The sequence below is a fragment of the Plodia interpunctella genome, chromosome 11, assembly GCF_027563975.2.
Source record: "Plodia interpunctella isolate USDA-ARS_2022_Savannah chromosome 11, ilPloInte3.2, whole genome shotgun sequence".
NCBI classification, from domain to species: Eukaryota; Metazoa; Arthropoda; class Insecta; order Lepidoptera; family Pyralidae; genus Plodia; species Plodia interpunctella.
Genome location: NC_071304.1, coordinates 32,460 through 57,469, shown reverse-complemented (window position 1 = coordinate 57,469; position 25,010 = coordinate 32,460). Strand labels below are relative to the sequence as shown.

At 43.1% G+C, this 25,010-nt stretch overlaps 1 protein-coding gene across 4 annotated transcripts; it reads right to left on the bottom strand.

The window, feature by feature from the left end:
- Positions 1–50: 50 nt before the first annotated feature.
- gig (gigas) lies at positions 51–24,386 on the bottom strand. 4 transcript variants are annotated; one of them, XM_053751569.2, is made up of 34 exons: positions 24,110–24,385; positions 23,880–24,016; positions 22,222–22,491; positions 21,995–22,131; positions 21,106–21,311; positions 20,310–20,470; positions 19,971–20,112; positions 19,315–19,463; positions 18,002–18,168; positions 16,859–17,038; positions 16,540–16,750; positions 15,443–15,637; positions 14,997–15,218; positions 14,577–14,874; positions 14,238–14,434; positions 14,048–14,164; positions 13,777–13,972; positions 12,943–13,088; positions 12,794–12,873; positions 12,107–12,187; positions 11,643–11,736; positions 11,193–11,306; positions 10,351–10,434; positions 9,892–9,998; positions 9,291–9,368; positions 8,969–9,065; positions 8,068–8,198; positions 7,285–7,460; positions 6,030–6,082; positions 5,610–5,806; positions 5,098–5,389; positions 4,616–4,828; positions 3,145–3,285; positions 51–1,566 (listed from the first exon to the last, which is right to left on the bottom strand). In XM_053751569.2, the coding sequence occupies exons 1-34, from the start codon at positions 24,180–24,182 to the stop codon at positions 1,186–1,188; spliced, it is 5,523 nt and encodes a 1,840-aa protein (XP_053607544.1). In that variant the 5' UTR covers positions 24,183–24,385; the 3' UTR covers positions 51–1,185. The 4 variants fall into 4 exon arrangements, with proteins under 4 accessions (XP_053607544.1, XP_053607542.1, XP_053607543.1 ...); XM_053751567.2 differs by having other exon boundaries at positions 13,777–14,164; positions 24,110–24,386; XM_053751568.2 differs by having other exon boundaries at positions 9,892–9,959; positions 13,777–14,164.
- Positions 24,387–25,010: the final 624 nt, after the last annotated feature.

The window sequence follows — 25,010 nt, the reverse complement described above, 5'->3', positions numbered from 1 at the left end:
ACTTCCACAGTTCAGTACTGTTGGGTAATTGCAAAAATGAAAAATATAAAAAATAGCCATCATTTATTTGATTACAAAATGTTGTCAGGAAATAAATTGCTACATAAAATGTTTTAACAACAAATGCTTCAATACACTTAACAAGTAGTAGCTGCAGCGGCAGACGCGGCCGTCGCTCGCGCAGCCAACACACACACCTAATAGTCTATAAATTAACATTACTCAGTTCAAAACCTAAATTAATTAATAGCTAAGCCACAGGCCACAGGATGTCGATTTGAAAATGGGACATAGAAATAATACTAATATGAATTGTGAATGCAGTGCGTGGGTCCTCCGCCGGCATTTGCTTTGAGTGCTCGGCGAAAGAGTAAGGTTGCATTTGATCATACAGATATTGTGATACATACAGTTCTGCCTCTCTTTCGCAGAGTGCTCAAGGATCGTGTCGGCGGTAGTCGGGATGTGGTCGACGTCGATCCGGAGTCTGATGGACACACTGCAAGCCATCAAAAGTTATTGCAAACACTAGTCATGGTTCTATAACTTTACCAGAAAAATAAAAATGATCTGTTCTATGGTACACATGTGTTCATTTAGTACCATTTAATCTGATTGAAATTAATGATTTTTATATTATATCTAGGCTTTTTATTTTCCTAGTCGAGTTATAATTGCATTTGCTTTGTAAGGTTGTTTGGTATGTGACGATCAAGTATTGGACCTGTCTGAGTTAAATGCAACATAAATGGGCCTGGCTAAACGTGCTAAGATTACAAGTCACGCAGCGGACACTCGAAACGTAGTAGAGCTGTTAATTCTGAATAGGCTTTCAGAGTCAACAGCTTTAAAACGATTAGTTTTATTTCATGCAAGTCGAGTACAAGATTGAAGAGGGTGGTTGTTACTGAAGTGGTTGCTATAACTTTTGATTTGACACAACACTGCGCGTCAGAACATAGAACCGACCGAGTGCAGTCACAAGTTCGAATGGCGGGAGGCAGGGCGTGACGTTTTTCCTCTACTAACTGCAAGCGTAGCGATTTCGATTGGAGATCTCGCCGGAGTCATTACATAATATATTTATTACTATTCAGTATTCATTTAGTATGCTACTATCACATGTGACGCAAAATTTGTAAAACGAAACGGGTACAATAGAGTGTAGCGAGAGGTGCAGGGCGACTACGCATAGTCGTTGAAGTCGTCGATGGCGATGCGCTGCGCCTGCTCGGGCGAGCCGTAGGTCATGTGTTGCGGGCGCGCGGCGGCCGCCAGCCGCTCGGCCTCCAGCCGCCGCCGCAGCCGCTTGATGATGCGCAGCCGCTCGAGCGCGTTGGAGGCGGCGGGCGGCGCGCCCAGCCGCAGCGACTGCGCGATCTGCGCCGCCAGCGAGCAGTGCAGCGCCAGCTGGCGCGCCAGCCGCGGCGCCACGCTCAGCGACACGTGGAACACGTCCAGGTGCGGCAGCAGCGCGCGCACGCGCTCGTCGCGACTCCGCACCTGCACCACGCACATGCCGTGCGCCGTCGGCTCCACCACGATGATGCACAGGTTCGCCTGGCCCTGCAACCAACCAACCAACCAACCACCGTGTCCCACGTATTATTTATTATTAGGAATAGTCAATCATTTTATTTATCCAGTGGTCCTTTGAAATTTGATGTTTGCTATTTTTATTTAAAATGTTACAAAATCCTCCCTGGCTGACTTCTAATCGTTTTGATATTCACACAATTTCTTAGTGTAAAACTCAACAAGCATTATCTAACAGTTCATAAAACTATGAGAAGTATACCTAGCGGGTGTTACATAGATTCAAGTCACAAATCTTCTCTGGTTTATCACAATTTATTAATCATTTTTCACGCAAATAAAAGGTTTTCTCATCAGGTACCTGAATCATCGAATATTCCTTCGATATTTCTAGTATGTGACAACATCATTCTTCGTTTTATTATACGTCCATGCACTTTTTAATGTATCAATATAATGAGAATATATAATATCTATAACAGTAGAATGTATAATAGTATAAAGAGAAAAAATATTTATTCAGTTTAAGAATTAAAAGAGGATGGAAAAACGTCTTGTTAAAACTTATACATGGAGTATTGCATTATACGGCGGTGAGGCATGGGCTCTATTGAAGGTTGACATTTTGAAATGTGTGGTGTTGGAGGCGCATGGAGAAAATTAGCTGGACGGATAGAAGACAAATGAGGAAGTACTGGAGGGAATTAGGGAGAATAGATCGTTACTCAGAACAATAGAGATAAGAAGAGGAAAGATGTTTGGTCAACTTCTACAAGAAATATATGCTCGAAGGAAAAATTGAAGCTAGAAGAGGGAAAGGAAAGCCAAGTAGGGCATTCATAGATGAAATGAAAGACAAGGTCAACGTCGCGTCTCATAGGGAGGTCAATTTATGGCAGAAAACGGAGTTAGAATGGAAAATACGCCATCGACAAGAACCTCGTTCTTAATTTATTAATTGATATGCAGAAGAGGCCCATCACACTAAATAACTTTTGTTAATGCGACATTTCCATTTGTCCCCTGGTTTAGCCGAGCTCTAAGAGTTCTTCATCAGATACCTTCTCCAGACCTCCAATGCGTAAACATGAAAGGAAGCATCCCACCAAGCTGAATAATTTTTGCAAAGGTAGTATCGTCAATATGTCGATATCTATAATAGCTTGGCTGGGCTCTTTCGGTTTCTCATCAGCATCACCAGATACTTCAGGACTTCCATATTCCTAGATTTTATATTTTCCCCTTTATGTGAGCATGAAACCCTACCCCTGTACCAGGGTCTATAGGGAATACCAGTTCTATTTTAATGATCAGAGAGCGAGTGAGAGACTACGTGAGTGAATCAGTGTCGAAATCGCTAAACTTTGCTTTCGCATAATTTCGGAAATATATGACCTACAAGTTTGAAATTTTGAGTTCCCGGTGCATGTTTATAGCTTTCTAAAAGACGATATTCTAAATTCTAACCATGTTCTAAATCTATCCAGAGGTTTTCAAAATGGGCACGCAAATACGCCGTAATGGTTCCTGTAAAGTATGGTACGGCACTGTTTGCTTCCTTGGCGGGTGCACTGCCCGGCCCCCAGATAAATATATGTGAAAGCAAACCTTGATCGTCTGAATGTTGAACTCGTGTCCGGAGTCGTTGTAGACGATGGAGACGAGGTCGTTGCCGATGTACTTGCGCTTCTCGTTGCATGTCGGGTCCTTGGCCGACGTCGGCATCGCCGTCGCCACGTGGTACAGCACCTGCGCACCCACCACATGCACTCATTATTACACTCCATTACATTTTTCTTGAGAGGCGCTGTTTGTGTAAGATATGTGATTCCTATGCCACATAACCGGACAAGTAGAATAAAATTTAAAAAAAAAACTGAAGGACTACTTGGTTTTGAAATGACGATTGTAAGTTGACAAGAGACATTTTGAGAGGTTGTGGGCAGTAGACTTAGTTTAAGTTATTTTTCTACTAAAACTTCTTGTTATCGGCATTGGCGGTGACCTTTTAAGATGGTTCGCGTCTTATGTTGATAACCGCTCACAAGCTGTAGTAGTGAATACCTATATATCTAGCTGGGTTCCTATCCCAGCGGCGTACCTCATGGCTCTCTTCTTGGTCCCTTGTTATTTGTAATCTTCGTAAACGACATCAATCATCACACTCAAAAATCCTGTGTTTTGCAGATGATATGAAAATATTTACTACTGTATCATCATTAACTGATGTTAAGTCTTTACATTCTGATCTTTTGAGTTAACATATTGATAGTATTGTAGCTAAAGCATACCGTACATAGGGCTTCATAAAGCATATCTCCAGAGAGATTTTCCTCAATTAAAACCCTTAAAATACTTTATTGCACATTTGTTCGGAGTAATCTGGAATATGCTTCCAAAATTTGGAGTCCCCAGTATGAAACATACAAATCCCGACTTGAGGGCATACAAAAGAAATTTATTCGTTTTCTGTGTAATCGGACTGGAGATGTTTATAGTATTTATAACGATCTTTGCATTAAGCAACGCTTATTGCCTCTTGAAAAGCGATGTGAAATTGCTGACATCGTCTATCTGCACAGTATAGGCCCTATTGATGGTCCTGATCTCTTGGCTCTTATCTCATTTAAAGTACCTACGAAAATGTACAGATCTAGTGCGCTTATGCATTTTCCTGCGCGCCTGCCACAAAATACTGCAAAAATACCTACCTCCTGCGTGCGAGCAGTTACGTCACTGCATTGGTGAGGGATCCTGACTTTGATATAATAGACTCAAGCACTGCATCAATTAGACGTCGATTATCTAATTCATTCTTTTTAATTTAATTATCGTTTATTATATTGCAAAATATATAAATGTAACCATTGACTGCGGATATGGTTAAGTTTGTGCCAAATTTGTAGATGCTCATAAATATTTACTTCCATTTTGCTTTTATTAATGGGAACCTATAATTGGCTTTCCGATTTTCATTTTAAGCGACTATTCTGTATATATAGCTGTTGATCTCCTAAGAATAAATAAATAAATAATTTTGAATTAGACTTTGCTTGAGAATATGAGTGTGTTTAGTGACCTGCATGATGTCGTCGCGCCAGACGTATGTGTATGTGCCGTCGCGGCCGCCGCGCTCCAGGTTGAGGAACAGCTCGGGGTCGGGCTCCTCCAGCAGCGACACCAGCGACCCCAGCCCCGCCAGGAACTCCGAGTAGCGCACCGACCCGAACGTGTTCTTCAGGATCAGCACCTCGTTGTCGTGCTGCCCCGGGCCCACGTACAGCACGCCCACCTGGGTGTCGTCGTTCACATTTTATAACAAATGGTACAATTACACTGAACAAAATTGTTTTCTTTTTGTTGTTATTTTTCATTACCGAGTGTATTTATTGCTAACGCTAGTGTCAGAATAAAATTCACGACTACCTATCTAATCTCATACAAACTACTAGTTAACCGGTGTGGCGATTTCGGAACGCCTTGGAACCTTTCGATTCACAGGTCTAGTAGCCAAAAAGAGGAACACAGATATGAGTGTATATGAAACTGGCGAGGCCGTACTTTGTAGGTGTCGACGGGCGGCACGAGGTCGAGGCTCTTGATGCTGCGCTCGTGCTGCACGCCCGAGACGCGCAGCGGCCGCTCCAGCAGCGGGTGCGGCGGCGGCTGCGGCTCGCCCGGCACGGCGCCCGTCAGCGGGTACGACTTCAGGTTGTGGTACAGCTGCAGGAACAGGAACGACGGCGTCATGCCGCCGCCGCCCAGCCCCATGCCCGCGTCCACCGCCGCCCCGCTGCCCGCCGCCGGGGACGACGCTGCGTTCGCGGCGTTCAGCCGGTTTTGCACGTTCTCTCTGTCGTGTAATAGTTTTATGAATTAGTAGGGAGGGATACTGGAAAAATATGATTAGTTCATAGCAAAGTTATATAGTATAAAAAGCAACCATTCATAGCACTTATCGTTACATAGCCAGTAAAATGAATAAAACCAATGACAAAACGCTCTTATTGCTCGTTTTGGCTAGATCACAGCGTTGTCCGAAGAACTCGCCGCCGCTGTTAGGAGGTAATTACCGATGCCTGCGGGTGGGACTCATGACGGAGATGGTGTGCGAGCGGCGAGAGCGCGACAGCGGCGGCAGATCGTCGCGGTCGCGCGCCGCTGCAGCGCCGCCGGCCTCCGCAGTGCTGCAGCCGGCGCCGGCGCCCGCGGCCGGCGGTCGCGGCGGTTTAAGCGCGGAACTGGACGGCACGGTGCTGTCGCTAGCCGTCTGTTTACAATCAACAAGTATTCACAAACTATTCTAACATTATCTTTAGTACCATTTGCCGCCATTCAAATGGTATCAACCTTCCACAACAAGCCTTACAATGTTGTAAAAAAAAATTAAAATTGGTTACTTTCTTCAATGTCAAATAAAACTAGCATATTTTTTCACATAAAAATACAAATCGCTATATAAATGATATTACATCAAAAATTCTTTAACGTACTTTTTGTAACTGGTGATGTGCAGGTTGTGAAGTAGCCGGTGCCTCAACAGCTCCTGTAATTAAGATGTATATGAAGCACGTGGGACATGGTCCTGCCTTGCACTTGTACTTGGTGAAATGCTCAATAAGAGATACTCAATAAGATGGCGCGCCAAAATTCAAATTCAAATTCAAATCATTTATTCAGAAATTAGACCTTCACAGGCACTTTTTCTCGTCAATCTTTAAATTTATAGTTATTTCTCACAAGCTAGAAACTACTGGCATTTCGGAACGACCACTGCTGAGAAGAAATGCCGAAAGAAACTCATTTGAACAGTGTTGGTCCCTATCATGCCAGATCGGCTTACCATTATTGTTTCTTACAAAAAAAATTTTTTTTCTTTTCTTTCTAATAATATATAAAAGTACATAATGTACATAGTCAAAAGGTATATCAAAACAGGTTATGATTGTGATCCGAGTGCTGATTATAATATATATATATATATATATATATATATATATATATATATATATATATATATATATATATATATATATATATATATATATATCGATGTGAAACACAATTAACTTACATGAAAATATATGAGAAACGAGATGACCAGTTCCCTCTGGCAGCACCCGTTCACGAGTTGACGCATGGGACAGCCATCGCGTAGCTCAACCATAATAGAGGGAACCTCACGACCCGGCCCACGACGCCACCACCAGATTGACCATTTGAGTGAGCATGACACACTCGATTCCCATGACTTCATAATTACAATTCTTATTCGTCGAAATAGAAGTATAATTCAGACACTTGAAGATCACAAATCACGTACATGTTTTACAAATAAAATTTAAATGCCATACGAATTATTATAACAAAATTCAAAATTGTGAATAAAATAATAAAAAACAGTAAAATAAAAATTAGGAGATCATGTGTGGAGTGGCAAAGTTGTCGGGAGGATCCAAGCGTTTTTATCAGTCAAATAGGCGTTAATTGTGTAATACGCTTTATCCATTAAATTTTTCTTAACATAAATTTTAAAATTTTTCATTGGCAGATTAATAGCCTCTGCAGGGAGTTTATTGAATAATTTTACACTTTGACCCACGAAAGACCGCCGAACCTTTTTAAGCCTGAATCTATTCATACAAAGTTTGTGCTTATTTCTAGTGTTTACACTATTTACTTCGTTTAATTTTTTATATAACCACATTTAGCCACATAAATGTGTATTCGTGTATCTGAGTCACTCACCCGGGTCAGAGTTGTAGGTCATGAGATGCGGATGGTGCGCGGCGGCGGGTTGTGTCCGCGCCGCCGCGAGCGGAGACGTGCCCGACATCTCCTCGGGGATGGCCTCGCAGGACACTCTCATGTCGCTCTTCTTGGCCGCCTTCTTGCTCGCGTGCATCGCCATGGACATAGTGCCGCTGTTGACAAGACCTCTGTGATAATCATGCTCTGCAGATACGGCGTGTTCCCGCCCTAGAAGACGCCACTCCAAATCTTGCTTTGGATGTCGCACGCCGCGACTGAGGCACTTAGTTTCAGCTGCATCATATATATATATATATATATATATATATATATATATATATATATATATATATATATATATATATATATATATATATATATATATATATATATATATATATATATATATATATATATATATATATATATATATATATATATATATATATATATATATATATATGCAAACCAATACACACGAGAATGGGAGACAGCAGTCAACACTATTAAATTAAACAAGATAAGGAACACTTTCAGAAATTATGTATAACATATTATGATCAGTAAATAACAGTGAATTGCTTTATAGAAAATACTAGCGGTCCGTCCCGGCTTCGCTCGGGTAAAAACATAATAAATGGAACACCCAAACCTTCCTCGGGAATCACTCTTTATACTCTGTGCAGTAGTTTTTGAGTTTATCGCGAACAGTCCGACAGACGCATTGAAATCGAAGAAACAAAACAATGTCAGTAGTGTAGTGTAGTGTAGTGTACGCACGCGGGCTCGCAGCTGGGCAGCAGGATCATGTCCTCGTCGTGGTCGGGCTCGAGCTCGTCGCGGCTCAGCTTCCACGAGGACGACATCTCCGGGGAGGAGTTGGAGCGCCGCACCGGGTGACGCGACTTGCCCTGCAACCGACCTCATTCACAGTTCACACCGCTTCATTCAAAACCGATCTTAAACCGCCCTCTGTGGACAAACTTCACATTTGTCAATGTGAAAGTGTCAGTTTACGCTTGAGCAGTCTGCTGATTTGTTCAATTATAATAGACTAGCGGCCCGACCCGGCTTCGCACGGGTAATAGGCGATATTTATAAGGGCTCACTTGTGCTGACCCAAGATTCGAACCCTCAATCCTAGGCATAATGAATAAGTGAGATTTTGTAAATGACGAAATTTCATTTCGTAATAATTAATGAAAAGTACTTGTACCAAATTTAAAGTTTGTTTTAAAGTATTCCTTCCTTTTGGAGATTGATGATTTCTTGGCAACATGGTTTGGGCTGAGAACGTCAGAAATGCAAAATGTCAAATCAGCGATTTGTCAGAAACTCTTAATGCCAGGTGTTGCATAATGACAGATTGGCGTAAAGACGGAATCCCTACAAATATCAAGTTATAGTTATTTTGGTTTTAGCTCTTTGATGAGGAATGAGGAAAAAAAGGGGTCGAAAAGAAACAAGACTAGTTGACTTGGTTCTTTTCGACCCCTTTTAATCCTTATAGAAACAGAATTTGTATGAACTCTGATACTATTTGATTATTTTTGTTGAAAAGCATTCATGTCAAATTTTAAGTCGATCAGTAAAGATCATAAAAGTTTATACAACGAATTCTGAAAGAATTTGTAAATATTATTTTTGTAGAGACAGACACAGTGGTGTCTCGCTTCCTCACCTCAGGTACAATGAGCAGCATGTCGTCGTCATCAGTAGTACTGGACGAGCTCTGGCGCTGCGGGGAGCTGGGGATGTTGATAGGCTGGGTCGTGCTCCTACGGCAGGAAACAAATTAAATGTTACTGCGCTTTCCCCGTTGGTTTGGATCAAATCATTGAAGATATAGAACCTCTTCTTTTACACAATAAATTATGGAAATAGTGTTGATATTATTGAAATTTTAATTCGAAATGAAAGTCAGTAAGAAAACGAAGGATTTATTAGATCTCTAAGATTACCCATTGTCCCTTTTTCATTTTAACGACGAAGAAGTGTAGTACCTGAGAGGTTGCGGCGGCACGATGCAGTGCGTGGCGGCGTGCGGCGGCCGTCGCTCGCCGGACACCACCGAGTCGGAGCTGACGGACAGACACACGTTACACGCGCCGTCAGCTTATTTATTATTACTTATTATTATCATACTGCAGTCAAGTGACCCACTGCCGACCAAAGACCTCCTACTATTCTCTCTTTTTATTAGACATCTTACTAAAATTTATATGAATAAGACCACAATGAGCGAATTTACATTTAAGTCAATTTAATTGAGTGACTCGAGACATTGTGCTAGGCATTTCTTCTTTGCGTGTCTGCTCATTTGTGAGGATCGATTAGACGTCACCTACATTAAAATATCTGTGGCGTAATATAGGTCCTTTAACAGTGTACAGGTGGGCAATTTGTTATGAAGTAGTTCCGGACTTAAAATTTGTGGAATTGTTTTGCATGACACGTATCGTTTACTTAAAGAAGTGCGGCTACACCTAAGTGTAGCCTCCTTAGGTTCGGCTAGAACTAGGTATAGCCGGTCTTCGATGATTATACCTAGGTGTATCGAGTTTATCTTCGGCCAGACCTAGGTTTAGCCTTAATATATAGTACCTGGACTTGTGCAGGTCCTGCGGGTCGCGGGCGCCGCCGGAGCCCGAGCGCGAGCGCGGGCTCTCTGTCTGCGGACACACCACATCGCGTGAGCTGCCGGCCTCGAGCTGCCCAATCAATATCATTATAATAAACGATTATTTCAGACCGCGTTATTTGATCACGCCAAAAGAGAGTATAATTTGCTGTGCAAACATAAACTTTGCTCGCTTCCCTATAGGCGGCGCCCGAATCGTCCCGTCGTCCTCGTCCAAGTTGCCGTTCCGTTATGCTCCATTGTTTGATAGACCTGCGTCGACATGCCTCGAAACACCGTACAATTTCTATTGATTCGTCGTCGGACGTCAACGCAACGGAGGACGACAGAGCGCAACGGAGCAATGAGGCCGAGCCTATACTAAGCCATTCGCATATTTGGCTTTGTTATATTTATTTACACCTACTCTTCACCAGACTGACCTGGTCCTGGCTGGAGACGGAGGCGGGGGGCACACTGCCGGCCAGGTCCTGCAGCGCCCACTCCAGCATTTGGTCCCAGCTCTCCTGGGGACACGACACAGCGTTATTATTACCGAGGACGTAAGGATACGCAGCAGCTCTCAGAGAGCATTCGTTATGTTATACTCCGTGCTATAACCTGGATACAAGTTCATAGGAAAGACCGACGAAATTAGACATTGAAATTGTAACGGACTGCTGTGTTATGGACGATTGTATTATAAAACTGACTATCTTATTGATAAAAATGTTTGGAACATGCAAGGTGCAGAATCCTCACAACAATTGTAATAAATTGCTCCATAATAAAAATGTCACCTTCGCAGTCTCCTGGTTATCAATTAAATCAACGTAACCTCTTTATCCAGTTAAAGAACTAGGACAGAGAGGTTACATTGAGGGCGTGTACATATAATACACTACAGCAAAGTGTTCGTTTCACTAAATATCCCCAGGTTATAAAATGGCGCTTCGTCACATAACGTCCACATAAATTTGACCTTTTTTAATATCAAATTTACATCTTCTATGATGAGGGTAGTAGAAAACCTGTTATATTACATCTGTTAACGAATAAATCTTGTAAGTTGTAATTTTTGATATAATATCTACATTTGTTAAATGAAGTTTTTGGAGAAAATGCTGCGGTCAAGTTTGCTCTTTCTTCTGCACCTGTGGTTTGGAAGTCGGCGGTAGACATCAATAAGAGATGTATGTCATCCTGAGTTAAAAGAATTTTGAATTTGAAATGCGCAGTAATTTCAGTTTCACTCTGTTCCAGTGGCAGCCCGCGGTCCACTCACGTGGTTCTGCGCGCGCAGCAGCCAGCTGACGTCGCCGGTGGGCGTGCGCACGTGCAGCTCCGCCCAGCCCGCGCTCCAGCACGGGCACGGCCGCGGCGTCGTCTGTTCCACGTCCTGCACATAGCAATCCATATATCATTTCTTCTTAAACCTTCAATTTTACTTTCGAAGATCTCCGTGGCGTAGTGGTCACCACGCGGTTCTGGGTTAGACTGGAGCAAATATTTATCAACGGTTCTGGGTGTGTTGGATCCATTACTGTGTTTGTGTCCATTGGACCCTAAATTTAGTGTGGGCCATTAATTATAATCCATTTATTTATATTACTTGCGTTGATAGAATGTGAACAACATGAATATTCAATGCTACATTTCTCACACCAAAAGAAAATATATGTATATTAGTTGTAACAGTGACGCTAGAGAAATATAGTAGACTGATACAACATACCACTTCTTTAGCCAGCTTCTCAAGCCGCTGGGTGATCTGGGCGATGGCTTCCAGCATTGGGTCGGAACATTTATTGTTCTCCGAAGAATTTTGTCTAGAAATAAGTAACCTAGTAAGAAAAATCCTTAAACGCCTTTTGGATACTATTTTAAGCAGGTAAAATAGACAAAAACAGATCGTTGTCGATTTTTCATGCCATTATTTTCTGAATAAAAATACTACAACAGTTTAACGGTAACAACTATCACACAATACCTGTTACCGTTAAACACTTGAGGCTGAGGTCAGCTAGTCTAGTCGAAGTTGTAACATAATTTAACCAAAAACAAAGTGGAAAATCCACCAAAGGAAATGCCATCATCATGGCCATTGAAGCAAACTAAGTTAGCCGATCCTACGCAATGTCAATCTATTTCCCTCAGAAGGGATCACGCTTGTAGGGTAGAGGGGTGGGGCGTGCACACCTGGTGCTGTGTCCGGCGTCGGAGATGGACAGCGAGGAGCTGGAGGTCTCGGCGGAGCGACTCAGCGAGTGCTTGCTGTAGCTGCGTCCACAACAAACAAACAAACAAACACCGCACACGGCGTAAGCCACACTTGTTACTTCATTACACACTAAGGCTGTATTTATTTGTGACATTTATTCATTAAAGACGTAGATAATGTCTAAATATTACTTTGGTCTCAATAAACAGTCGACTAAATACACAGTACAATAATAAAGAATAGACAATACTAAAGTGTCGACGTTGACATTGAAATTTTGAAATAATGAGCGAAAAAAACCATGAATATATTATAAAATAAACACACAAAAATACAAAAATACAGCCTTAATGATTACTTAATCACGCAAAAGCAGCTTCGTAGGCTTGTGTTAGTAGGGTAGGAGCGCGATGTCGGTTACAAGACCTCTGTTACCGAAGACGGCAGCGTCGAGCGGACATAATCAAACTTAATGTATCAATCATGCGTTGCTATTGAAAAATTAAATAGGAGTGAATTTTATTCAAAAAGTGGTTATTTTATAAATGTTTTATCAACAACAGAATTCATATATTTTATACATAGTTTTTCTTTTTACATAGTTACATAGAAATAAACGAACTGAAAATAATTTTTTATCTCGGTCTTAAGATTCATTAACTCACCGTTTGATTTCGGGCGGGTTATTGACATGCAGCTGATTGCTGCTCGTGCTGGCGCCGGCGTCGTCAGAATCGCTCTGCGTCTGTGTACATACAACAAGTCGTAATGATTGAAATAGAGCAAAAGACGAAGACGCAAGACAAGCGGATACCTGCGCAGCGTCCGCGCCGTCGTGCACAGCGCGGCTCAGCGCGGCGCAGCGCTCGCACGGACCCGCCGCCGCCGCGTTCTGCACGCAACCCGACGTCGTTATGGTCACCACCTTGTGGCCTACCACCCAAGTCATTGATTGACCACCTGCAAACGGTAAATCTTTCTTTACTATGCTACTGAAAGGTACGCTCTTCCAATTTAGTTACAAAATAATACATTGTTCACCGAGAAATGAAAGTCACACATTCTAAGTCGAGCGTCGCAGACACACGAGTTGTGAATCGTACTTGACACCTGCCTATGACGATAATAAAAATAATAGAATAAAATACAATTTCTAATACATAAATAATTACAACAACGGTCATCAAATATTTACATTCGCAGTACTTCATATGTATTTCGTATTTTAAAAAAATATAATCATATTTTTTGCCCGTCTGAATTATAAATACTTATTTAAAAAAACTAATACTCATTACGGTCAATGTTGATGTAACACGGGGGAATCGTGTTTGGACCTGACTAAAACGTTCGTATGCAGCGATGTTCATATTTATATCGACCGGGTTATAAATAATTCCCGAGAGGAGCAAAGGATTTTCATAAAATTTTTCAGGCCGAGACTTCAATTATGTACTAACACTAAAAAGTTCAAACATACATATACATTCAATATATACATTATTTCGGATCAGCTGTCGTATAAAAGAAATAAATTAATGAACCAACCAACCTGTGCGCATATTCCATATGTTATATTTAAAATAGGTACATATTTCGTAATACATAATAATAGATGAAATAGATATAACACAGACGGCAAGCATACCCGAGAACAGGAAGTCGGCGATGTCCGCGCGCTGCGGCTTGACGCTGCAGCGCGTGGAGGCGTAGCGCGTGAGCAGGTCCACGCAGGTCTCCGTCAGCTCCACGTGGAACGCGGCCGAGGCGCCGCCGCCCGCCCCGCCGCCCGCCGTGCCGCCCGTCCGGCCGCCCAGCGTGGCTCGGGACACTACTTTCGAGCCCTGACAGACGTACACTTTTAAGACACATTTTATTGTTTTTCTATATGACAATTTCCCGAATAAAAATATACCGACCAGACTGGAGCTACGCTGTCGGTTGGAGGAGTCCTCGTTGGAGGAGTTCCGGAGGCTCTTGTTGGACCGGTACTGCAGCTGCTCTTCGAATGGCATGATGATGTAGTTGTGCAGGCCCTGCACACGACACAAGTTAGTTTCCGAGCGAAGTGAGATACGGAAGGTCGGCTAGAGGAGGGGGGCGACTCACGTGGATGATGAACTGCACGAAGTTGCGGCGATAGCAGAGGCGGCACTTGAGGAACCAGGCGGCGATGACGTGGTGCGCCAGCGACACCACGTACTGGTTGTAGCGCGACGGGTTGGTGTACGGCAGCAGTATCGCGAACACCGACATGTACTGGTCCTCCACGAACGACGCGAACACGCGCGGCAGCCGCGTCAGTGCTGCGGGGATTGCATATTAATTACATTATTACACGAAATTCAGATTTGAAAATAACGTTTTGGAGTTACAGACAGGTATACGAGCATAAGTGACAAAATCTAATTACAAACATTACTTTAAAAGTACAATCACAAAACTCACTGGACAAGAACTCGAGCATGGGGCTCGCGATGGCCTTCGTGTCCGAGATCTTGGACAGATCCAGCAGCACCTCGGGCAGCATCTTGACCATCGTGTCCCGCGTCTCCAGCGTGAAGATCGTAAGCGCGTAGATGTAGGGCTGCGCGTTGATGAAGGGCTGAGCCGTGCGGAGTTGCATGCCGAACTTGAGCAGGCAGCGCACGATGCGCTGCTGCGTCTGGGGCTCCAGGAAGGCGTGGTACGGCGCCAGCGCGGCCAGCGCCGGCAGCGCCGCGCCGTGCACCTCCGACATCAGCGGCTGCCACACAACGTTGGGTTACACCGGCGACGTGAAAGTTAAACATGCGGCGTGCCGTCTATCCTTATCGTTATATAACTAACACGAGGCAGGCACGCGCGCCAGCTTGAGAGCGAGCGTACCTTGCGGTCCTGCGGCTTGGCGCTGCGGTCCTGCACGAGCGCCTGCAGCGTGGACGCCAGCAGGTCCAGGTCCTGCGCGCGGCGGCCCACAGCGGGCGCGCGCGCGTGCAGCAGCTCAGGCAGCGCGCGCAGCACGCAGCACTGCACGGCCCAGTCGCGCTCCAGCGTCAGCGCGCAGCTCAGCGCGCGCGCGCAGCGCCCCGCCGGCAGCACGCACGTGCCCTGCTCACCGCCAATGACAACGGCACGATACAATAACGGTATATGGGTACCGAAAGTTCTATGACTGTGTCGTTATAAATAGAATTGAGTCATATACATATGTAATGCAATTAAAATAAATAAATAAATATGTAATTTTTTTCAAAGTTTCCGTTTGCACCTAGAGATCAAAGATACATATAAATAAATACATAGGGCGTATGTAAAAAGAAACAAAGCCTGACCGGCGCGGGGTCCTTGTGCGGCTGCTGCGGCTGCGCGCGCACGGCGCAGGGCTCCACCAGCAAGTGCGGCGAACACACGGGCCGCAGCCGCTGCGCCGCCGCGCCCCACACCGGAGCCCCCAGCGAGTCGTAACAGAATCCCACGCAGCAGAACTCGTTCACTCTCAGCCCGAACAGGAGCTCGAAGATCTTCAGCTGTAGCCAATCATTACATCCTTCTCATAATTATCCTAACTAATATTATAAATACGAAAGTATGTATGTTTGTTACCTCTTCACGCTCTATTTAACTCAACCAATCTTATGAAATATGGAGGACATAGGGTGCCTTTCATCCCGGAAATTAAATGTTACCGTGGGAAATATAAGCGGGCGAAGCCGCGGGCAAAAGCTAGTAATGACATAATATAAAAGGAAGTCGCTTCCTGCTGTCTGTCCTCGCCTCTGCTTATCTTTTAAACTACACATCAACGGTTTTTGATAAGTGTTTTTAATAGATAGTGTAATTCTTGAGGAAGGTTTAGATGTACAATTTCCCGTGGTTTTACGCGAGCGCAGCCGCTGGTTTATAATAAATATGGACTAATCGAACACATTGAGTCGACACCAAAGTAAGTTGAGACTTGTGTTATGGGATACTAACTCAACTCCACGTCACTATATTATATAACACTAGCCACATCCCAGGGTTTCGCTATATTGTTATATATGTATTATTTTATGTTATATTCTACCTGTGTACCAACTTTCATAACAATCCGTCCAGTAGATTTCGCGTGAAAAAGTAACAAACACACATCCATCACAAACTTCCGCATTAACAATATTAGTATGATGTAGCCCACGAGTGTAGTTATTTTGACGGCATGACAGGCCCGTGTCACAAGATTGGTTTAGTAGCTAATTCATGAAGAGGTAAAAAACAAACAAACTTACTTTCGCATTTATAATATTAGTTAGATTTCTAATTAATATTTGATGAATTGTTGATTGAGATTTGGATTTAAATTTGAAGTGAAAACATGCCTGTGAAGTCCTAATTTACGAATAATATTTTGGCTTTAGACCTACTGTAATGACGTAATCCATTAAGTTACCCTAATTTCCGGATGGTTCTGGAACAAGGCCGGCCTCTTGTAATGCAGGTCCAGATGGTCCAGCAAGACCAGCAGACAGCGGGCGGCGTGCGAGGCGGGCGGGCTGTACATCTTGTCGTGGAACAGCTGCACGAGCCCCGCCACCGCCAGCTGCAGGTCGCCGCCCTCGTCCGCCGGGACCGGCACGTCTGTCACGTATATTTCGAATGGTCTGCGGGTATTGAATATCATTTATTTTATATGGAAGGGAGGCTCGAGCGACACAAACTGAGCGGTGTCACGCGATTCGAAGCGACGGCCGCAGCCGGGAGAGTCGTACCTGTTGAGGATCTTCTCGAGCAGGTCGATGAGGTCGGTGGCGGGGTCGGCGACGCACAGCCGCGCCAGCTCAGCCAGCGCACGCGCCGCGGCCGCACGCAACCCCGCCGCCGCGTCCGCCGCGCACGCTGCCAGCACCGGCACCGCCACCAGCTCCACCAGCTCCTCGCCGTACACCGACCTGTGACCGCGACATTCCGGTCTAAACTGCGTCTTGCAGTTCAGTTCTAAACTGTACTGATGTGCAAAACGTGTTTTGCGGGAAAAACGACAAGGATGAATGGGAAGTAGTGATCGTGGCCGACGATTTAGGCTCTATCCACGTGAAACCGGACCGGGTCACACGACACAAAAAAATTAGGGACAATAAAATGTAATGCTGCCCTCTAATGCTAATACAATGAGGTTACGTTTTCGACAAAACATAAGGGTTTTCTCCATTTGAAACTGTTTTAAAAAAATTGTCAATAAAAATCCAGCCAAGATCAAGTCGGTCGAACTAACTCACGAAGAATTCCGTAGCAACAAAAAATAAACTTGTGCTGCACTGTACGCGTGCCGTATAGACTTGTGGTAACTAAATATATACCACGGAACCCGTCGTGAGCAAGTCCGACTTGCTCTTGGCCGGTTTATTATTTATCTTCGGAAAAACAGGAAAATAGAATAACAATAGCATTAGAAAGTACTAAAAAGTTTTCATTGATTGAAATATATTAGGTAAGTAAATTTATGTCTTAGAAAACGTTAAATGAGGCAAAACATAACAATTAACAATCAAAAACTTCTGAAACTAACCTAATTCAATATCTAATTGTTCGTCATGAAGCTAGCGAACATAATATTTTTTTGACGAGTTTTTACAAAATTGTGAATATTTCAAAAACTACTTAATCGATTTTGATGCCCCACGAACTTAAAAATTGTATTGACAGATCCTATATATATATATTTTTGTGCCCTGAGTACAATGTGTACGTACACTACAAAATATTTTGCTAAAGTTACCCAATGCTAGAACATGCCAACTGAGAAATTGACCAATGAGCCAACCCTTAATTATGTTTATCAGCAAAGTGATCAATGTCTAAAGATGGCGATAATTAGTTGCACGAGCGGAATGATATATAAAGATCGGCGCGACCTGGTGCGCTTGACGTAGGCGAGGATCAGGTCGAGCGCGTGCGTGCGCACGGCCAGCCGCGACTGCTGCCGGATGTAGCGCTCCGCCGCCGCCAGCGCGGCTGCGGCGCCCGCGCGCCCGCCCGCCAGCCGCGCCGTGCGCAGCTCCACCAGCCGCAGCACCGACGACTGCGGAACCCTCCCTTGGTCATTGATGACATCCACCAGAGGTGGATTACACCATAAACAACATTAAGAAAAATCTAAACACACGAATGTATCTATATACTAGCTGATGAGGGTTGCTGGTTTATTTATATATATATTTAAGGAGAACAAAAACTATAAGCTACAAGAAGCCAATTACAGGTTCCCGCCAATTATAACATGGTATACTTATAACAAATTTTTGAGCAACACATTGATCACACAAGTTACAAAGCATGCATATTCTATCTTTTCTATTCTATCATGCATATTCTTTAATAATTATATGCTATAAAATACTGCATATAATTATTAAAGAATTGCCTTGCCAAAAGACATCGTAACGACGATACACTAGTGTTAAACATATCAATACTAGAATTCTTAACAAAATTACAAAAGAAAGGTATTACTCCGATAGTAGAAGCCTAAAATCTACATGGGATAGAAGTTCTGGACAGTCAAATAAACCTGAAATTATTTTACAAAGATATACAATGTCGGCAATTTCACGCCGTCTTTCTAAAGGCAAAAGTTGATGCGTTACACACAGATAAAATACTATTGTAATTTTTTATATGTTTAGACAAATTAAATTTTGCAATTTGCAATTTGGAATCGGCACAGCATGTTTGAATAGAGGTTACTGCATTTAACCCGCCAGAGTACAGCACTGTATGTTAGGTACACAAAAGCTTTACCGCCTTTTGCTATGTCTTTTGAAATGTTTATTTTAGAGTACTTTATTAATCCTTTCATTACGTAAGCATTCGTTTGTGAAAATATACAACAATAACAAACAGTTAACCGCCCTTCAGTTTTCTCATGGTCTAAAACTGAAGTCTAATATACATATCCCAATCCCACAAATAGTGCAATGTGATATCAATAGTGTTCAAAAATTGTAATAAAGGTACTGTGTTTTATAATGGACTTGAATCATTTAGCAAATTCGTCTTGTATTTAACACTATTCAATAATCCACTAAATCTTTTAAAACTTTTTTCTTTAAACTCGCACCACGATTGCGTAGAAAATATATTTTGAATCTGAAACAATATTGGCGCTGCTTGCCTCCGTTGGCAATGTTTGTGTACCATAGTTACCGGATAACAAGGTATAGCAGACCTCGGGGCGGTCCTGACCGACGAGGTCGATGAGGTCGAGCAGCGCCTCCACCTCGCCGCAGTACTGGCCCGCGTCCAGCAGCTGCTCCAGCGCCGTCAGCAGCGCGTGCAGCCGCGAGTGGATCATCTCGTTGGGCGGCTCCAGCGCCCCTGCACGGTCACATTCCTCTCGTCATCAAAATGTTGACATGCACACGTTGTGTGATGAAATTGAACCACTGGACACCAACGCCCCTAACGCCGTATTCACCATAATCCTACTAACATTATAAATGCGAAAGTTTGTCAGGATGTGTGTATGTTTGTTACTCTTTCACGCAAACATGTACTGGACCGATTGTTATGAAATTTGGTACACAGGTAAAATTTTAGTTAGGATTAGAATTGAACCTTGTATTAAATATTACTTAAAAAGAATTGATAGCTTGTGGACTATACAAGCTATCAATTCTTTTAAAGTTTATTTTTTTAATTCACACAAATTCCACAATTAATTATTATGGATCGTCGGGAGTAGCCCAGTACCTCTCAGACCTTTTAATATAGACAGACAGATAAATTTAAAAAAAAATAATTTTGCCTGTTGACCAAAAAGAACTTCACTTTCTTTTTCTTAAAATCCGTTAAATACAGAGAAATTAGTCAGACTCGACTCACGGTCGTGATGCACGATGGCGGTGAGCGCGGCCAGCAACACGTCCCACGCGGCCGCATGCAGCGACGCCGGTGCGCGCGCCACCAGGCTCTGCAGCGCCAGCAGCACCTCGTACGTTACCACCGAGTGCTGCCCCTCCAGCGCCTGCGGAGGATCGAACCATTGTATCGACTATAGGAACATCACAAACAGAAAAACGTATTAGAAATCTCGAGAACAAACGAGACAAACCGCTAATATCTCTTTCCTCTCGACGCGGGCGCAGTTTTACGACACCTATCTTGTAGACCGGGAAGTAAAAACTTAAACAAATGTAATTTGGCTAGGCTGGGTCGTGTCACCTTGAGGAAGGCGGGCAGCACGGCCAGCAGCGACACGTGCAGCGTGCGCACGCGGCAGGGCCCCCACAGCGCCATGTTGATGTAGAACACGGCCCCGCGCTGCAGCCCTGCGTTGTCGGCGCCGTGCAGCAGCTCCACCAGCTCCGACAGCGCCGCGTGACCTGCCGAACATTACCCTTCACCATTTAGAGAACCTAGTCCATCGAACTATACCCTACAGGTCGATCGAACTACAGGGTGTAGTGTAGGGTGCAAGGTTTGTAGGGTGCAAGTTAGTTTCCCGTGGGAAATTCACGCGGGGCAACGAACTTCTCCCCGCAGCGGAAACGCGCGCGGATTTTGTCAGGAGCGGGGAGAACAACAGTGCCAATGCGACGCGACGCTACGACATAGAGCGGGATCAACAGCGGCTCGAGAGCGACCGACTCTGCGAGGAATATTAATTTTTTGTATAATATCAAATTGAACACCGCGTGGCTTTAAGCCAATAATAATAATAAATAAATAATTCCAAAGAACTTTAAAAATCAAACCAATGCCGAGACACTAGCACTCACATAGTATGTAAACGAATCCAGTGCCACAACTACTTTTCAAAAATTACAAATTTCCGACTCTGAATATGTCCACCTCGACCACTCCGCTATCCGCTGCTGAGAGTACGTGCGTGCTTTAAGTCCAGTCGCTGTGACCGCCGCGCCCGCTTACAACGACTTCGTGAACTGGCAGATAATGTATCTAAAGTGGTTAAACGTATGTGACAGTGTGACTTGTTCAATGTTACAATAGATCGTACCTATGTCGGCGCCGAGCACAATGCGCATGAGTTTCCAGGAGGGCTGGCAGTAGCGCTCGAGGTTGACGCAGCGACACAGCGCCGACACGAACGTGCGCAGCGCAGCTCGAGGCAGCAGCGAGTACCCCACCACCGCCTCCAGCAGCGCCAGCGCCCACAGCACCACGCCCATCTCCTCCGAGTACACCGCCAGGTGGCACGCGTGGCTGAAATCGACACACTCACGATAGTTAGGATACCACTGCCACACGTGCTTTTGTGTGATGATATGGATTGAAATAAAATTAATTTTTATGCACGCCATGTAAATGACTGTAAAGAATTATTAAAAGAGATCAGGTACGAAAAGGTTTAGGTTATGGATATGAAGAAGTAACGAACCATATTAAACCAGTCGGGGTGTCTATTATAGTCACTCTGAACGTCAATGGTTCACCACGAATATTTTTTGGTTTCTCACAATCTAGAGAAGTTTGAATGAAAATTATGGGTAAATTCAGTTCTGCTGGAAACAATTAGGTTAGGTAAGGTAAGTACGGGAGAGTGGAGGCCGTCGGGCCATCCCGTCGGCCGCTCTGCCGAGACGCGTGGCCGCCGCGCCGGAGCTGTGATATGTGGAGCGCGGATAGCACATGATCCCGGCACAACTGCGGTAGGCGTTGACACCGTATGGTTTACTGGGTTCGAGTCCCAGATACCTGTCCGGCCTTCCGCGGCCAGAAGAATGAGACAAGGGTAATTTCACACGAAAAAAGGTAAGAACATGTGGGGTATAAAAAAAATATCATAGAAACGTGCTTTCGGTGACCAGTGTTTGTCTAAGATTCCACACTCGCTAAGTTCTCATGTTTTATAAATATTTCCCAGTATCTAGAGAGAGAAAACTCACTTAACAAACGCATGAACAATTTCCTCATCTAAATACGTGGCGTTGAACTTGACGACGTTGATGACTAGCTGCAGGAACTCCTCAACGAGAGCCGGCTCCTGCACCTGAGGCAGCCATTCTAGCAGGAACGACCCAATCTGGAAATAAACTTTCGAGAGTCAAATAAGGAACAATACAACGTATCGTATCAAACAAGTAACAATATATCGATCAGTCGTATAACTCACCTCTTCTTCAAAACACTTGATATTTTTTCCAGTGTTAGTCAATGTATGTAAAAATTTGAATCTGAGCTGTGTGTCTTCGGGCGGGTGGTTGGGATGCGTCTCGCGCAGGAAGCGCAGGTAGATGGTGCGCATGATGGTGAGCTCGTCCGCCGGCGCCGCGTCCGCCGCCTCCAGCACCGCGCGCTGCAGCCCCAGCGCCGTCTGCCGGCTCTCCGCGCTGCTGTCCTCCAGCAGGTCCCGCGTCAGGCTCCACAGCTTCTGCACTGTGCCCTGAGACCCGACATTAGTTACCGTGCGGTCGTCATACAATAACTCGATGATACCTATTTATTTGGAAACACTATATTGCAAAACCTGTATTCAGTTTTAGTTTAATGGGGGTTAAAGCCACAGCTTTCAATTAAAGCTGCCAGCTATTTAGTTTATTCAGTATGACATGCTATCTTACACCCAATTGCATATCACAAACAAACTTATTTGGTCCAGTGTGGATGTTGGTACTGTAGAATAAGACTTTTGAAGGTTCCAATTTTGATCACCGGATGTTTTGTAACTCGCTGGGACTTAATACTAGAATGATGTAATTTGGTATGTACACACATTAATCACACCCATAAAGTTGTTAAATAAAATCTTGTTTCCAAATTTTTTTTTTGATTTAGTAAACAGTTCAAAAAATTATTAACCATGAAAGTGCCAATTTTCATTATCATTGGTTGATTTTGGTAATTATTACAGTTGAATATGGTTGCTTGGTTGGTGGCGATAATGTACCTTTCTAATGGTAAAATAATTTTGGAAATCGGTATTGGATTCGGTAGTGTCAGAGATTACCTGCCTCAAACATACAAACTCACAAAGTCACAAACTAACAAAAGTTTACCCCTTTATAATAATAGTATAGATACAAATTTCAAATGTGTCACAGTTGTTGCTTATTATGTGCTATGCCGAAAGACAAACCATGGCGTGTTTGAATTTTTAATATCGCCATCTATGATTTGGACAAATAATTACAAGAAAATAAACAGTCATACTTTTACAAAATAACAATAAAGATTTTCAACAATTACATCGAGTTAACAACAATACAGGTTTGTACAGGACCACCAGTACAGTGATCGTTGTAGATGAGATTTACCAAGTCTGGCAGACATGTTCTAAAGAAGGCTAGCAAGTGGTGCTTGCCTTGTACACCTATATTCGAAATATGTTATCCTTCTAGTTAGAAAAACTAAGTAGCAATATCTACATCTAGTCTCAGGTCCACGAGGTAACTATTAAAATTTATAATGTGTAGGGCATTATAAATTGACAATTTAAGGAATGAAGAGAAATGTTCTCCTTTTGTTAAAAAACTTAAACTAATGCTCAGAAATAAAAGTTTTTACACCATGGACAAGTATTTTAACAAAAAAGAATATAAGAAAAAAAGAATATATAAAAGAATATATATACACATACAATAGCATGATGATATTTTTTATTTTGTTGCTAATTATAAATAGTAAATTCTAATCAATCCATTTTCCACTAAATTATATCCTTTATTATTGCGATGCCCTACTGGGTTTACGTTGTAATAGATTCCTATACAATGTTAAAAGCAATAAATGATTTGAATGGGTAATGAGGGTACATGAATATAAACGTGGTACCTCAGAGACGCGCAAGGTGTGCACCCTGTCGGCGAGGTCTTTCATGGCCCGCAGCCGGCGCGGCGGTGGCGCGTCGCGGCACAGCTCACGCGCCAGCTCCGCAGACACCACCAGCTCACTCCGCGCCGGCAGCGCCGCTGCAACACACCGATACCGCAAACATTCACCTACCACAGACTTCAACGCCTTGCTTGTTTCTCAAATAACATTTATCCACAGAATTAACTCACCGGAACTCCCTTTTTTTAAGAATACTTTCAACTTGTCCTGAAGCGATTTTAGGTCCCGATCTCTTGAACTCATCCTGCGGCCTTAACGTCCCGCCCTACTATACTAAATACTAATTAAGCTTACTACTAAACGCGCCGATTACCTATGATTGCTAAATTTTAAATAAAAAGTCATATTTGATAAAATTAAAAAGGCTACCGCTGCTGCTTTACTACACTATTCACTATTTGACAGACAATTAACTTCTACAGCTGACAGAAGGATGCTCGCCATAACGAGTTCGTTCCAAAACAGAAACGCAAGGTTTTTTTTAAGAATGGTATTGATTTCTATACAATTTTATTCGATTTAAATAATATTGGAGAAGAAATTTATTCATATTTAATATAAAAAAACACCTTTTTAATCATTATTCAATTTTTGTACATGTAGATGTTTATATCCTATATTTTCGAGATTTTCATTACCTACTAATAATATAAGTTTCGGACATATGTTATCGAGAGAATATGAACACAACCAAGCAAATGCGTTTTGTTATGATGGCTGGTAGGCATTGTTGTCTTTTTCTTTATTCTATGAATGTAGATATGTAAACCATGGATTTAGTACGTACTTCAAGGAGTACCTACTAATTCCATGATGTAAACCAATAAATCTAGATTTAGAAAGGGACTCGAAAGGGACCCCTTTTTAAATCTATGAAACAACAATGTAGGTATCATGGAATTAGTAGGTACTCCGTACAACTAAGTACTTATTAAATCCATGGTAGTTATCTTGAATCTGCCAAAGTTTGCCAAACTGATCGACGACAGTATGGAGCCGCTTGACACATTTTAAAAATTTGTGCAGTTTTTTGACGTTAGTTAATAACAGATTAGCGCCATCTAGTATGCC